At 38.8% G+C, this 16,298-nt stretch overlaps 1 protein-coding gene across 2 annotated transcripts in view; it reads right to left on the reverse strand.

The window, feature by feature from the left end:
• The window catches only part of KIAA1328 (KIAA1328 ortholog), a 169,207-nt gene that overhangs the window by 14,290 nt on the left and 138,619 nt on the right, over window positions 1-16,298 (reverse strand). For both annotated transcript variants that reach the window (XM_071731920.1, XM_071731919.1), the window contains one exon: window positions 13,462-13,570. In XM_071731920.1, the coding sequence (XP_071588021.1) occupies window positions 13,462-13,570 (109 nt within the window). The remainder of the gene's footprint in view (window positions 1-13,461; window positions 13,571-16,298) is intronic.

A 16,298-nucleotide genomic window follows, 5' to 3' on the forward strand; every position in this document is an offset into this window, starting at 1 on the left:
CTTCTTTTTCCCTCATAACATACCTCAGATAACAACTGCTTTTCAGCTAGATTTGCATTCACTTGCTCTGCTCTACTCCCCTCACAGTGAAAGGCACACATGGTTTTGGGTAAACTATCTAGTGAAACCTTTGGTGCCTATCCCTAACAGGACAGCTGACAATCTCCCTGTTCGCCAGCTCTTTGGACTCATTGACTCCAATTTACCTGAGAACAAATGTTGCAACTGAGCCTGAAAGATCTTAGCACCCCAACACACTGATTGCTTGAGCGCAGACCACAAGTGAAGAAACATTACTACCAGAAAAGTTGTATTCCAGTACCCAGTTGCTGTAAAACTTCCTACTCGGCACTTGGTGTGGAAGGGCTGGGACTACCTCGCTCCATTCTTTTCCAGGTGTGCTGAATTTCTCTGGGGTAATCTTTAAATCAGCTGAGATTTCATACATCAAAGATGAGGATACATAATTCAAGAGAAGTCACTGAGATAAAACAGTAGCTGTAAAAAATACAGTGTGTTGGTAGTGTCTGGTTCAGCATGTCAAAGAGGGATGACTGCTGGCGAGGAGTTGCACGCAGTCGGCACAAGAGGCTGTCATATGGTAAATGAGATGAAGTTGTTGTAAGCCTCATAGGGGCACAGGCCCTGAATGGGATTGACACTGTGCAAGTACCAAGTTAGAAGGCGTCCTACAGAAAAAGCCAGCAGTAAAGAACAGAGTACAAGGTGCTCAGGCCTGTTGTCCCCTGGCTGTAGCCACTGCACGCTAACAAGCTCTTTCAAAAACTTTACACAGGTGGTAGGTGTCCCACTGAGATAAATTACCTACTCTCAGCTGCCGAACAGATGGGCAGGGAAGAAAAATTTTAGTTTGTTCATTCCCAGCAGTAACTAGCAAAGATGATCTTGGGCTCTGCAGGATTACTTTTGATAACTATACACCTGCAGATAGTCCACGCTTCTGTCAGAAACTATATAAGGTCATTGATACACTACAAAATAAGGCAAGGCACTTAATGGCTCAAGGTACTGATGCTGTCTCTTTCCCATATTTTTCTGAGTACATTCTTGGCTCACAGGGGCCAAAAAGTATACGGAGATCTCAACAGGCAGAGGAAATGGGCCCACAAGAACATGCAACAGCAAGAAACATGAAGTCCTGCACTTGGACTTGGGGAGGAATAACCCCAGGCACCAGTACATCCCATGGATGACTGCCTAAAAAGCAGCTTTTCAAGAAAGACCCGGACATTTGCTGTAGTGCTAGATTAAAAACTGAATATAAGTCAGTGAAGGTCAGCACTGCCAGAAGTTTGGGGATGGGAACCTTCCTCTTGACTCCACCCTGGTGGGACCTGGCTGGAGTGTTTTGTCCACTGCTGGACTCTCCAGTACCTGAGAAACATGGACACACTCAAGCAAGTCCTGTGAAGGGCAAAAAAGCTGATCAAGGAACTGAAGTATCTGACATGAAAGGAACATGAGAGAGCTCTTACTTCTCAGTTTGGAGTCAAGGAGGATCAAGGTGATCTTATCAATGTGTATGAGGACTTGATTAGGGAAGTAAAGAAGATAGACAGGCTCTTCTTGCTGGTGCCCACTGAAAGGACAAGAGGTAATGGGCACAAATTGAAATACAAGCAAATCCATTCAAATGGAAGAAAAAAAGCTTTCTTATTATGCAGGTAGTTGAATGCTGCTCCAGGCTGCCCAGAGAGGTTGTGGAGTCTCCATCTTTGGGGATATTTGAAACCTAAGCAGGAGCTCAGAGGAGATGTTCTCCAGAGGTGCCTTCTAGCCTCAGCTATTCTGTTACACTGTAGTGGGGTACTTCTCTTCATAAACACATTAAGCCTCATGGACAGCATATGACAAAAGGGCAAGGACCAGACTCTGACTTATCTATACAGCACAGGCATGGTATTACAAGGGAAGCTTAAAATCTCAATGCCTGCAAACCAGGAAAGTTCAAAAAACAATCCAAACATCATCCAAGGGCTTCTGCCCCAAAAGGTTTGCAACTTGGTAAAACACCAGATGTATGTAAAACTAATAACATATTTAAACAGGGGTTTTTCCTCCCCTCCCCACATAATTTACCAAGTCACTGGCATCAATTAATTCACAAATATTTCATAGTGTAACACACAGTCCCCCCCCCCAAATTTCTTTTTTAATAAGATGGCCATATCCACACTGTAATAAACATAGTAAAAATATTTCTAGTATCTTCACTTTAAGCTTCCAAATATTTTTCTGGCAGAAATCCCCAGCTAACTTTACGGCAACAGCTCTCAAAGGAAACAGAACTCTGACTTTAAAAAAAAAAAAAGCACCACACATTACAAAATGAATGTGACCCAGGGACTTACCCTTCTATGCAACAACACGAGCAGAGTGCACAGAGACAGTGAAGTCCGCAGGGCGTGAAATTAAAATTTTCACACAGATACAATGAAGTAATGATACAATATTACAACCTTGGCACAAAAATCTTCTGGTTTGAGTAAAGTCAATGTCATGTGATGTTACGGTTTGTGCACTGGTAGAAATGGTCTGCTGCTAAAAAGTTCATAACAAAGCAGAAGGAATGAAAGCAAGAAAATTGTACGGATAATCACAATAGGCCTATACATTCTAGTGATCTAGACATTCCTTAAGATGCTCATCACAGTAGGACCTTGCTGTCACTGCAGGCTGAGCTAAGAAAGCATACTTTTCTTTCACGCCTAGAGATCTAGGAGCTGAGATGTCATTAAGAGATAGGAAAAGGAAGATTGAAAGAGATTTGAACTTGGCAAAGAAGCTCGGGGGGGTGGTGGGGGGAGAGGACATCTCTCTTATTTGGTTGGTTTGCTGCCTATGAAATGAGGTGGATGTGCAGGTTCCAAATTCCAAGCATATGGATAGGAACAGGGATGCACAGAGCAATTAAAAGAGGCAAGCAGAAGCTGGGATGAGCAGCAGCTGGAGCACTGTTAAAGTCCTTCTAGGAATTGCTTCACCTGTTACAGTAAAAAGAGAAGGCAGTGCTGGAACAACATAGGCTCCTCAGCAAGGACAAGGTCATTGGAACAAAAGTGGAGCTTGAAAAATTCCCAGCAGATCCACTTAGAGGGACACAGACACAATTACAAGAATTTGCCACATCAGACTTAAGACTTGCAAAGCAAGGTACAAACTACACCCTTTATACTGCAAATACACGTAACACAGTGAAACAACTGAATTATCAGATAATCTGCATGGAGTAGGAAGCAGTTTATTTCCAGAAGTATGAAAAAGCCTGCAAACTCGTAAATCATAAAGCTGCTTATACATTATGATGTTTCACAGATATCTTATAGACTGACAGACATGCACACATTCTAGAAAATATATTTATAGGTCTGAAATATGCCGGGGGCCATACGAAATCTGATTTCACTACCCCTGCTCATCTCAAACCACAATCTCGTGATCACAGGCACAGAAGTTACACGCACAAGAACTATTGGTAATGTATTTCCAGTAACTCTTCTGGAAGTACAAAAGAAAAAGTCAGCCTAAAAGTGCAAAGCTCATTCCTTACAAGGCAGGATTCTCACCCTACTGATCCAAGGCAGAGAAACACAGAGAAACATACAACAACACAGAGAAATATACAGCTAAATGTGACTTAGTAAAATCTTCAAATGTTCAGCTTATCAATGTTTTTAATTTTTTCTCTTAACAACTTAACAATATTTGATAGTGCGCATTTTTGAAAAGGAAGCATGGTTTAAGAAGAGAGGAAAGTCACATCTACAGTAAAACTTGGTGCACTCAGCTTGAAAAATATCTGTAACCAGGGACTACCCCAACAACAATTTATTTCCTTCAAAAATGAATCAGAAAACTAAAATCTAAGTTACATGAATCAGGGTTCCCAAATGTAATGCTGGAAAGCCTACAAAACAAAAATGTATTTAACAGTTGAATAGTCTTTATACTGACACACTGCCATGACTTTCTTTACCCAAATGTGGAAGATGCCTTGATTATTTCATTACCCTACCCAGGAAAAATCAGAGCCCAATCTGTTTGTTTTATGTGTTACTTCCCCTTGTGTCAGAGAACAAATTCCAGATATGTAACATGATGGGATAGAGAGTTAAGCCCAGATACTGTTTTTCCCACATCAGAAATGTCTAAACAAGGATGCTAAGAGATGAACATGTAGCTATTTAAAAATCCTTATTACAATCCATACATTAGGGATGACTTCAGCTAAAAAGCTGTATAAGAGAAAACCACAATGGCAATCTGGTAGCATGTGGAGTTAGGAACACAAATGACAACAAGAATCAAGGATACAAACTAATTTGGCTTCTGATCTCTGCCTAATTGTTGCACACTCTGAATGTGCCATCTCGTAGTTCTGCTGATGGCTACCAGTTTCTCCAATAGATAAGACAATAAAGAACTGTTCCCTGATAATTCTAATTTTATGAAATTTTAAAGTATTCTAAACAGTTACCTCTTTTCCAATCTGAATAGTCCTAATCTGTCGAGTTCCTCATTCCAGGACATCTCCACATCTAAACAGTGCAATGGACTGTTCACATGTTAAAGAAACATATTACATAAAATTCAACATCTCTATGGAACAAAAATTTCCTATAGCAGTCTTTCACTTTAGAAATGGAAACAACATTAAAAAATGAGAAAGGCTGTTAAAAAAGGGCAGTCAAAAGGGTAAAACATTTGCAAATGAGACACATTTGTCTAATCATCAGACTAGGGCTCCAAGAAAGGAGACACAGCCTAGGGGTAAAAACTTCTAGAGGATGAAATGGGCAGACAGCAGTTAAGTGGAGCAGTAAAGCAGACAGCCATGTCCATTCAGGTCCAAATAAAGAAAATAGCAAAGAAGAAACTGATAGATAAATCAATCAGTCAAAAAACAACAAAATACCAAACCAAACCAACCAATCAGAAAAACCCATAAGAAAAATCCCCAAAACAAACAACCATAAAGCAACCCCCCCATAAATACTAGTGAAAAGCTAAGAGTTATCCTGCTAAAAGCATAGGGTCTAATAACAAATCTCACTTTAAATATATATACAAAATAGGAAATCTAAGTATCTGTTAAAGCCAAGAGGAGAAAAAGTTATGAAGACCCATGTAAGACTGGTAAGAAAGGCTCAATAAGCTGACACATATTCACCATGCAGGAACTTAGGAAGTTTCTGAAGCCACAGAGAACACAGCAGAAGACCTGTCTCAAGTTGAAGTGTTGTATAAATACATTAGGGAAGAAATCAATATGAGTGAACAATAATAAATTGCTGGGATCAACTCGTACTCCCTCAAACTTCTGAAGAAGCTCAGGTATGAAACTACTAAACTATTAACTGTAGCACGTAACTACCCAAAACTGCCTCAGTTCTGAGACAAATGAAGGGTTTTTTTTAAGTGATCTGGAATGATGCAGAAATCTACAAATGAAATTATGTTTAGCACAAGCAGACTGGTAGATATTATAATAAAAAATCAATAAATATCACATATTGGCAGAATCTTTATATTAAATCACTGCAGACATTTACAAGATTTGTAGAAATATTATGCACTTGGAAAAGACAGTTTTTACAGTCTAGCTGGAGTTCCAAAAGCTTTCCAGCCAATCTATCACCAAAGACTTAAGTTGCCAAAACCTGGGAGGAATATCTATTAATGGACAGATAACTGGTTAAAAGGCAGGAAATAAATAGAAAACATTAATATTGTCCTGCTATAAAGTGGCCAGGAAGGTCATCAATGAAGCCTCACAGAAATTTGTTAGGGCCTGAACTCTCTAATGCATTCATAAGTGGCCTCGAGAAAGGACAAATAATGAGACAACATTCACTGCTAATACTATACTATTCATGACAGTAAAAACAAAATCTGGAGATCTTCATTGAGGCAGAGAATTAGATTATCATGAAGGGAAAAAAAAAAGGACATTAAAAACTGGAAATGGGGCAAATCAAATAATATAAAGTGCTGGTTAATGTACTTAAATGACAGAGAGGCGAGAATTTCTTTTTGTAAGTAGGCAACTCATCAGCTGGAAATCATTGAGAAGATAGAGCTATGGCTGTCTGCTGAGACAATATCCTGATGCACACTCTGTTTGACTGTCAGGTGGGTATAGGACCCTGCTCAGATCTCAGAAACAATATCATATCCTGGCCACCTCTGTTGGAGTTGCAGTGTCCCCACTTAATGTAACTTTTAAAAAGGATTCTCTCCAGCCTTTCACCACCACAGTTTTTATTAAGCACGTTACCATGATTACTTTCCACTGTTCCATGCTGCATGTTCACAATCCTACATACATACTCTCTCTCCCAGAGCATTCAGTAACTAAGCCCTTTGATATAGAATGCATTAAAACTGTGCTAAAAATTAAGATACTGAGCATAGAGCATGCAGGTTTGCCCTGCATTCACCTCCAATTCATACTCAAAATAAAAATGGCAAACAACTTTTTCATTCCACATATTCAGCTACAAGAGGGATAAGGTGTCAGTGCATGTTACTTTAGGCTTATTGGACTTTATGTCCACAGGAAGACAGGTATCACCAAAAGCTGATTTAGCTGAGCCTAATATAAGTCACCAACCCTAAAAGGACCTGAGAATAACTAGTTCATTTGTCTCAAGATAAGCAAGATGAATTCCACCCTAACTATACCAGCATCACAGTTAATCATTGTTATTAAATGGACCAATCAAGCAAGGAACTGCACTGTGCCAGGATCCTGCCCTGAAGAGTTTACAGCCTGAGAAGTCCAGGCAGATGAAGGAGAGAGAAAATGGGGAATACACTAATACATAAGCAACATGGTATGACAGAGCCATCTTTTGGGAGAATGGCTTTTTAAAGTAAGATCCAGTTATTCTGTATATATTATTACTCAATCCCTCCCACCTCTAAAAGAAAAAAAAAAAAAAGATCAAGAGGACACTCTTCTGAAAAAGGAGCAGAAGGAAAGTGGCAACAGCACAAGGAAGAGAACCATGCAGAACAGTTCCTTAGAGAACAGTGAAGAAAGGAACCAAGACTGGTCTTAATTTGGCAAGCTCTGTAGAAAGTGTCATTACAGTAATTCCAAGCAAATGTGTAAAATCTACAACACAGCACATTCAAAGCATCTGTGGGAGAAGACAGTTAAATCAGGTTTCTTTGACAAAAGGGCAGAGCACAGCACAGAAAGAACATAAAAACATTCTTTTTAAAGAGTATTTTGAGACAAAGTTTTCCTTGCTATGATTAGAAGTGCTAACAGGAATCACATTCGATGAAGCAACATACACTTAATATTTAACATGGTATTTGAGAATCTGCAAAAGCACAAGGGGAAAAAAGTAATTAAGATAACAATAGAAATGATGGTAAGAAACAGACTTAAGAAGAGTTCAGTCAGCTTCATAACATAATTTGTTCTCTGTTTTCCTTTGCTTATTATTACTTTCAAACTACAGTCAAGTTATTGTCATACCACTCAATGATGGAAACCTTGCCAGCTGCTTCAAAACTGACACTTTTTCTGTTGCACCAAACATTCCCAGAAGACATTTCCCCTCATTTTAATACAAAATCCTGTCATATCCAGAGAGCTGAATTAAAAAAAAAAAAAAAAAAAAAAAAAAAAAAGGTGTAAAGGATATGTTAAAGGCCTCCCCCAACTAGGCAACTTTAGAATAAAAGATGATCAAAAATAGTCAAAGATTCAGTGCTAGATTAATGCAAATATCTGCCTGTTTGCAAGTGTACTTTTTGATTAAACTGGCATACATCAAGTACAATTAGAAAGGTTATTTATAACTAAGAAATACATAATTCTGCATTTTAATGAGGGTGACAATTACAGCCAACACTTGCTAATTAACATTAATCCTTTGGCACTGCAAGTCGGAATTTCCCAATATGATTTTTATTGTTAGCAACGGACACACCAAAACTGTTACTGCAAAGCATCTATTAATAAGATAGGCTGCTTTGACACAAATAGGTGTTCCTGTTACACACAGTAAAGAAAGAGAAGCTGATGATGTGTTCAATTTGATCAACTCAGATATAAATACAGAATGTCAATTCAAAATTCACTTGATGTCTACAACACGAAATATAATCAAGGCTTATCGTTTTCATGGCTGAACCCAATTCCAAGTTTCCCAAGAGCCAGGCTTCATAGGTGAAATCTGATTTCAACACAAGCTTGAAAAATCCTATTGTTAAATTTGGTTTTGGTCCCAGTCCTGGGTTCACATCTGCATTTCACCCCCGAGACATCAAAACTTTTAGTCGACATAAACGAACAGCAGAGATAAGGAATAGTGTTTGTCCAGTCTGTATCAGTTTCTGAAGCAAAACTCTGGAGTAAGTACTAAAGATAGGAATGATTACTACTGATTGATTTCCTACCATCTCACTGCATTATTGTATTTTACTTTTTTTTAACTTAGATTATCAAGAAAATTTTGTCTCTCAAAACCACTGGATTGCAAAACCACTGAATTTTAAATCCCAATCTTAAAAAATGGCTACAATGTATTTCTATTAATTGATTTAAAATTTTTCTGTAAAATAAATGCCATAATTAAACATTTTTCTTTCTGGTAGCCACAATTCTGCAAAAAGAGAGAATTTATATTTGCTACACATGCCTTTCCTGAAGAGAAGTTATCTCTGTTTTAGACTCTCAGCCATTATCTTTGCAGACAGAAGCACTAGAAAACTAAGTTTCTTTTCAAACTGGTCTTTAACAGAAAGTTAAACCTGATCCAAACACCATCAGAGGTACAAAATCATAATGCAGCCAGAAAATAAAGCCTCTAGAATAGTGCTGAGGTGCTCACCATTTGGGTCAGGCAATTGGAGTGGGATCAATGTCAGATATAAGTAAATGAGAAGGCAGAAAAGGAGAATTGTGAGCACTAAGCAAAGAAACCTATAATGCACTTCTTACAAAGCGCTGTAAAATTCACATTTGTTTTGTAAGTATGAGATAGATGAGTTATTTCTACATACAGAGGTGCCCAACTAAAATCAAGATAAGTGATATTAATGTCCTATGGTCAGTATTATTGAACCTCGAAAGCAATAAACTATGAGTCGATAAATATTACATTTGCAACATAGTTAACATTCTTCTACTGTCTCTGGCACTTATTACACATTGTAACCACAAGTCTACAATACATTATTCATATTTGGGGTGTCACTGAGTGATGGATTGCTGTAAGAGAGGCTGTCCTTTAAATAAATCAACAAATAAAAATGCAAATGTTAACATTTTCAGCCACAACTTTTTCCATCTTGAATGGGGAATGAAAATTTCACATTATATCGACAGCCAGCAGAGAGAACAATTAACAACCTACACTGTGAATAAGAGAGATTAATTTGCCAACGTCTGGTTTTATCACTTGCATATGGAACTATATTGGACTTTTTGTGCTGCTGGCTTTCTCAGGGAGCAGGCAAAACTTGCATTGCCTACCATGTTCAACACCTAACTCATCATTCCTCTCCAAACACGCTTTTGATCCCTTTAAATGTTCCTAAATTAGATCTGGAATGAAATTTTTTTCCTCCTCATCTTCCTTTTGCATCTCAAATGGCATCTTATCCTAAAGAGAAAAAGAAAATCCATTTCTTTGGCAGTGCTTGCTTCAACCTTACAGTAGAAGGAAGTCCATATTATCATCTTAAAAGCAGAACCACCTTTAAGGATCCAATGTGCAAATCTGAAAGGTATAAGGTAAGGCAAAAGCTTAAATCTCATTGCTGTCGTATTTCCTAACACTCAGCATAACATATCTTCTCTAGACTATTCCAGTGTGCATTATTAAGTATACAACTCTGCACATTATATTTTACGTCAGATATTAATTTGCTTAAAAGTCCCTGTATACACATTCACCTGAGATGTGCGGGGCAATTGGGTAAATACTTTTGTTTTTGAATATATCCCTAAGCACTAATTTACACAATACAATCTGTTTATAAAAACTCCAACAGGCCACTGTAGTCTAACAGATAATAATATAGCTCAAATGTAGTACTCATACTGCAGGAACTTCAAAATCATTTATTTTAATGGCTACACAAAACTTAACTCCAAGACAATGCATTCAGCTAGCATTAAAGCTCTGATTTAAAACTGCAACAAGAAAACATAGGCTTAATGCCGAAATCCCAGACTATCACTCAACCCCTTAATTTACCTAACTCTTCTTAAATTCACTTCTTAGATGCCCGAAGTGAAAAATGTTACAGGAGAATTATCTGTTTCCATGGTGAGCAGAACAACCCTTGCCTATGTCTTTTTAAGTGCTTGATTATCTGCAGTTACAGGACTTACTATGCCAAACTCAACACAACTGTTTCTGTGTGGGGAGAATCTGACAACTGCACCAGGACCCTAATCAAATTAAATGGTCTTTCACAAAGCACAATTTACAACACTTTTGTTTAAATAAAAGAATAGCTTAGTTCTTTGATTTAGAACCATTTCCTTTGTTCCTGATTATACCTAAGGTAAGATGTAGTTTATGTAAAAACTTCTTCATTACTAAATGAAAGCACAAAAAATCCTCCCTTCCAGCAGCAAAAAAGCCAGGCAAAACAATGGCTATAAAAGAGATGTCCTTTTTCACCAAAAAATTAGCGTTTAAAATAGTCAGAGGAACTAGACTTCGGGGCAAGGAACAAATTTAATCTTCCAAATTTGCCCAGCTCCAACTTTGCCTGTGAGGTATTTTGTTGTTGGTTTTTTTTTTCCCTAACCATATCAGTTTTGGTCTAGATAAATATGGACATGGAGTAGAAAAGTTTTCCAGACCTCCTATGAACACAATTTGAAGGCACTCATGCAGGTGTGGCCACTTGGCTGAAGAACACTGGATAACCAAACATTCAGTTCTTGGTAGTAGTCTGAAAAGCAGCAACAGTCATGAGTCAAATCATGATGGGCAAAGAAATCCACTATTAGCCCAACTCACGATGCCAGGTAAAGAAATGCTATTTTTCTTTCAGAGATACCACTGAAAGCACTTTTTGCACATTCATTCTGTGAGTCTGGTCCTTCTGCAGGTCTAGCACTACGGCTCTCTCAAATCACATGCCTTTACCTTCTGGGGACACTTGTTTCTCATCCCAGATGTCACTCATTCCAAGAGAGAGATGAAAGTAGGACTGCAGTGATTCTTTCTCAAGCAGCAGATAGTTTTAACACGCTGAAGCCTCTGGTTGAGCCCTGCCAAGACAGGCTATCTAGCCAACCCATCTTCTACCTGCCATGCCTGCTTATCCAGCCAGCCCTCCCCAGAAGCTGCACCAGCACCCTAATGCCTTGAGCTGGCAGGGAGCTTCTGTTGCTTTCCAACACCTTCTTCCTGGCAGGCTTTCCATTGCTGCTACTGCCGGGTGCCAGGGTTTGTGCTAGTTAAAGCTGGCACAAACATGAGTTGAATCTAGTCCTATAAATTTAAATAGTCAAAAGTAATTAGGTTTACACGTACTGCCGAATAAATAAACTTGCTCTCAGGCTAGGGCTCTGTGCTACAAGTTTGAAGCCCGTGCCAACTGTTGTGGTTAGGCTGTTAACCCCCTCCAAATCACAGATTATAACGAACATGCTGACAAACCCTAACTTTAGTGGCACAAAAGCAGCAATAATTCTCAATATTGATTAATTTAGTTAGTTAAACCTGCAGTCTAAGCTTATAACCATTCAGTGATAAATTGAGAGTGACCTGCTGCCCAAGCAGGTTTTTTGATGAAGGATAGGATCAGCTTTAGGTCTCCACAGAAATACTTGTCCATTTACCATTTTCAATTAGAGAAGGCCATGAGTAAGGGAAAGCACAACATGGCTGCTTAAACTGGTCAATTATACTTACAGCACCAATAGAGAGAAAGACAGAGAGAAAGAATGGGAGAAAGCACCCCAGAAATACAGTATTTTTCAAAATTTGTCATCAGCTGGTAAAATAAACCCTTAAGGATGACAGCTAATCAGACTCCTTTTACTGACCACTTTATCTGATATGATTTCTAACAGCACATTTCAACAATTATTTTACTGCCCTCTGTGGAAAAGAATGGGCCATCAATCCTCTTGAATAAAATTCTGAAGAGTTGTTGTATGATGTGAATAATTATATCTGCTCCTCAGTGCTTGAATGGAATGTCAAGTTCACAGAATCACAGGATCACTATTAGCCAGTATCAAGCAATATCTTTACATACTCTTTATCTGATATTACCAGCTTACAAAGATAACCCAGGCTTCTACAAGAAATGCTTAGGTGATCTTGTGGTTTCTGTTTGTTTAAAAATACAGTTACTTGAGGGAAACAGAGCCCAACCTATCTCAGTTCTTAAATCCTCCCAGAATTATCATCCCTTCCTTCTGAAGGAAAAAATAAGAAGTGTTACCATAGCAAGTAAGTACAAATTTGTCAATACTGATAGTGGTTTTTCACCTATTATGTATCGCAGAAAGAAATAAACTGCCAGCTGCTGCCAAGAATACAGGGGTGATATCAAGCATACATTTTCCTAGTCCACTGGGCCAAGAGAAGATTAAATCTGACTCAAGTCCTCATTCTCCAAGAAACATTTAACTCTTCTTATGAATGGTCACATTTTCTTGTCATCCTACTGCACAAAGTTATCGAACTAGTGATGTAAAATACATCAAATTCATACTTTAATCTGCATTTGCTTTGTTACTTAGCTAAAGATTTTATTATGAGAAAATGTGAGATATGATAAAGAAAAGCAAAGATTGTGTGATGCTTTTTTCCAGGCACTTAGTGCTAGAACTGTAATCCTGTCTAAAGAATGCAAGTTGGTTTTAGACTCCTAAGTCTAACAACAATGCTGTTTTCTGTTTCTTCATTGGAGTAGAAGTGATGATGCTGTTTTTCCAGTGCATTTAGTGCAGATATATAGTATAATCAGGAACTGCTGACTTAATGTAATTTTGTTGCTTGTCATTAAACATAAAATAACTCTGGTACAAAACTTGTTAAAAGAGAGGCCATTTGACAAAGTATGGGAGCTGGGAGGGACAGGGGTTGAATACAGAGGGATTAAAATCTTCAAGCGGCTTTAAAACCAAACAGGGGTTAACACCATTCATTCAAATTATTTACAAATGTAATTAATATGTCAGTACTTGGAACATAAAATGCTTTCAGTTCAAAATCTAAGTAAAATTAAAATGTTACAACTTGGCATATTCCTACTTTTCTTATTCTAACAAGCAATTTAAGGCTTACTATAAATGTCAGAAGGATATGGCAGTTTTTAGTTTATATTACCCAGCTCATGCTAACATGAAATATCATAGAAATTGAGCCCCTTCACAGCTTCTAAAACAATATGATAGTTGTGTCTGCAAATTCTTAAACCAGAAATTACCTAGTGGCTTACCATAAACTGTCATGCTGGACTGGTGATCTGGCTGTGGTTCCAGGTTCTTTAGTGCTGCCTATCAGCACAGGAAATGTGGCTGCATCCTTACTAGGTCCTGAACTTGTCCCTGTGGAATGAAGTGAAGACAAGCCAGACATCAGAGGCTAATAAGCTTGGAACAGATGTTTTGTGATTCTGCATTATTACACAACACTGGGACTCAAAGTCAACATTTTTGCAACGTTTTTGGGGTGCTGTATATATACAGTGAGATGACAATCAAAGAACTCATCAGCTGACAGCACTCTGCATAGCATTAATTTTAGGATCACACAGAATAAATCCATAGAATAAGTCACAGTCTACAGCTTCCGTCTTCCTGTTTAAAGTTTGACAGACTTGCATTATTTTAATTTCTTATAATGGTCCACAAGATTCAGCTCATTTCACAGATGCAGTTCTCATGCCATTCTACAAAATGTAAGATTTCTAAATCTAAATATCACTACAACAATATTTTTCTGTCATTGAACTAGATCTGTCAGACCATCTCTTCTCCTCCCCTCCCAGTAACTATAGAATTACAAAATAAAGGTTGAAAGGTGAAGTCCAGAGGTCATGTAGTCCAATCTTCCATTCTAAGCAGAGCCAACAAGATCAGGTTTAAGGCACTTGTCCAGTTAGGTTTTGAATTTCTCCACTGAGAGTGCATCAGCCTCTCTTAGCAACTTCTCTCATTCCAGTGTTTGACCACCCTCACAGTGAGGGGTGTATAAATAATCAGAATTTCCTGAGTTGTAACCTTTTGCCATTGAATCTTGCTCTATTGCTGATGGATTCCAAGAACAGTCTCATTCCCTCTTCTCTACACTGTCTCCTCCTTAGGAAGCTGAAGAAAGCAGGAAGATCTGTGCTAAACCATCTTTTTACAACTGAATACACCCAGCTCTCTCAGACTCTCCCAGAAGGTCAAGATGCTCCAGTACCCTGACTGTCCTCATTGGAAGTTGCTAGACTTCCTACAGTTTGCTCTCCTTGAACTGCAGAGGCCCAAATTAGATATAGAACTCTACAGATGCAGTCTACTCAGAGCTGATCAGAGGGAAAGTGTCAGAGGGAAAGATCCTGATGACCACAATTTTGCTTTTATGGACCAGTACGAGGTTTGGTTACTCCATCACGCAGGCACACTGTGGACTTGTGTTTAACTCCTTGTCCAGCAGGACATCCAGTTCTTTCTTGCAAAACTGCTTTGTAAGTTGCCAAGTGCTTGCTTCATCCAATTACATGAGATCAGTCCAGCCTAGCTGAACAAATTGGCACTTCCCTTTGTTGAACCTGAAGAGCTTTCTACCAAACAGTTCTCCCAGACTGCTAAGGTCCCTTGAAGGGCCCTACTCTTCACTATATTGACTGCTACCCCAGTCAGTGTTGCCTGGAAACTTCGTGAAGTGCATCCTGTCCTGCTGCCCAGGGTTACTGATATTAAGCAGTTAACCACTAGGAACTGGCTGTCAGCTGGACTGATGACAGTCCCCTGAGAATGGTGGGCCAGCCAGTCCTACACCCATCTTCCCCCTTTCATCCATTAACCTGAGAACTGGGGTTTATAGATAAGATTTAGTTATTCATCTTGCATACAGATAGTCAGAGGTAAGTGGAATAGGCAAATGAGAATTAGTCTGATCTACTACACAAAAGCCTGTGGGTTTGGGCTTTTTGAGTCTAGGCTAATTACCTCTGTCCAACCAATATCACACAACAAAACAGCAAGTATAGGGAAAATACAAGTCTCAGCAAAAATTAAAGTCAAATCAGTGTTCTGCACTTTAAGTAATTCTGTGATGCCTAAATATTTCTCAGCTCTGTGAACAGCAACATAATCTATCACCCATGCTGAAACAAGAAGCAATACAGGAATGTTGTAATTCCAGCTTCAGCGCAAAATTTACAGATGTCCAAAGGATTAAGATTATATAAAATACTGCATTGATTTAAGATATATACAAATACACACAATGTAGAAACCCCACATATTTTAAGATGTATTCTGGGAAAGCTAACAAAAAAAAAAGGGTTCTTACTGCCCTGTTATAATGCATTGTGTTTCAGTACCAAGCAATGAAAAAAAGTCATAGAATCATAGAACTGGCTGGGTTGGAAGGGACTTCAGAGATCATCAAGTCCAACCCTTGATCCACTACCGCTGCAGTTCCCAGCCCATGGCACTGAGTGCCACATCCAGGCTCTTTTTAAATATCTCCAGGGACAGAGAATCCACCACTTCCCGGGGCAGCCCATTACAATGTCTGATCCCCCTCTCAGTAAAGAAATTCTTTCTAATGTCCAACCTAAACCTCCCCCGGCACAACTTGAGACCTCTTTTGCCCTCTTGTCTTGCTGAGAGTTGCCTGGGAAAAGAGACCAACCCCCACCTGGCTCCAACCTCCTTTCAGGGAGTTGTAGAGAGTGATGAGATCTCCCCTGAGCCTCCTCTTCTCCAGGCTGAACACCCCCAAGCTCCCTCAGCCTCTCCTCATAGGATCTGTGCTGGAGTCCTTTCACCAGCCTGGTTGCCCTCCTTAACCTAACCTCCTTGTCACCTAACAAGGAGCTAATTATCAGTGATGGAATTCTTAGAAATACCATGGGGGTATATGTTGATTTTATGTCCCTGGTAACTTGACAGTGTGCCAATCCTTGATGAGAAACTAGGTATGCATAAAAAGACTGGAAGCCTCTTGCTTAGACTTTTGGCTTTATGATCAAATAACACATATTTAGAAACCATTTCATAGGACAATGGAATGAGGCAGACGGATTTTAAGAAACTATTACAAAAGTAATAAAAGTCT

The sequence above is a fragment of the Heliangelus exortis genome, chromosome Z, assembly GCF_036169615.1.
Source record: "Heliangelus exortis chromosome Z, bHelExo1.hap1, whole genome shotgun sequence".
NCBI lineage: Eukaryota > Metazoa > Chordata > Aves > Apodiformes > Trochilidae > Heliangelus > Heliangelus exortis.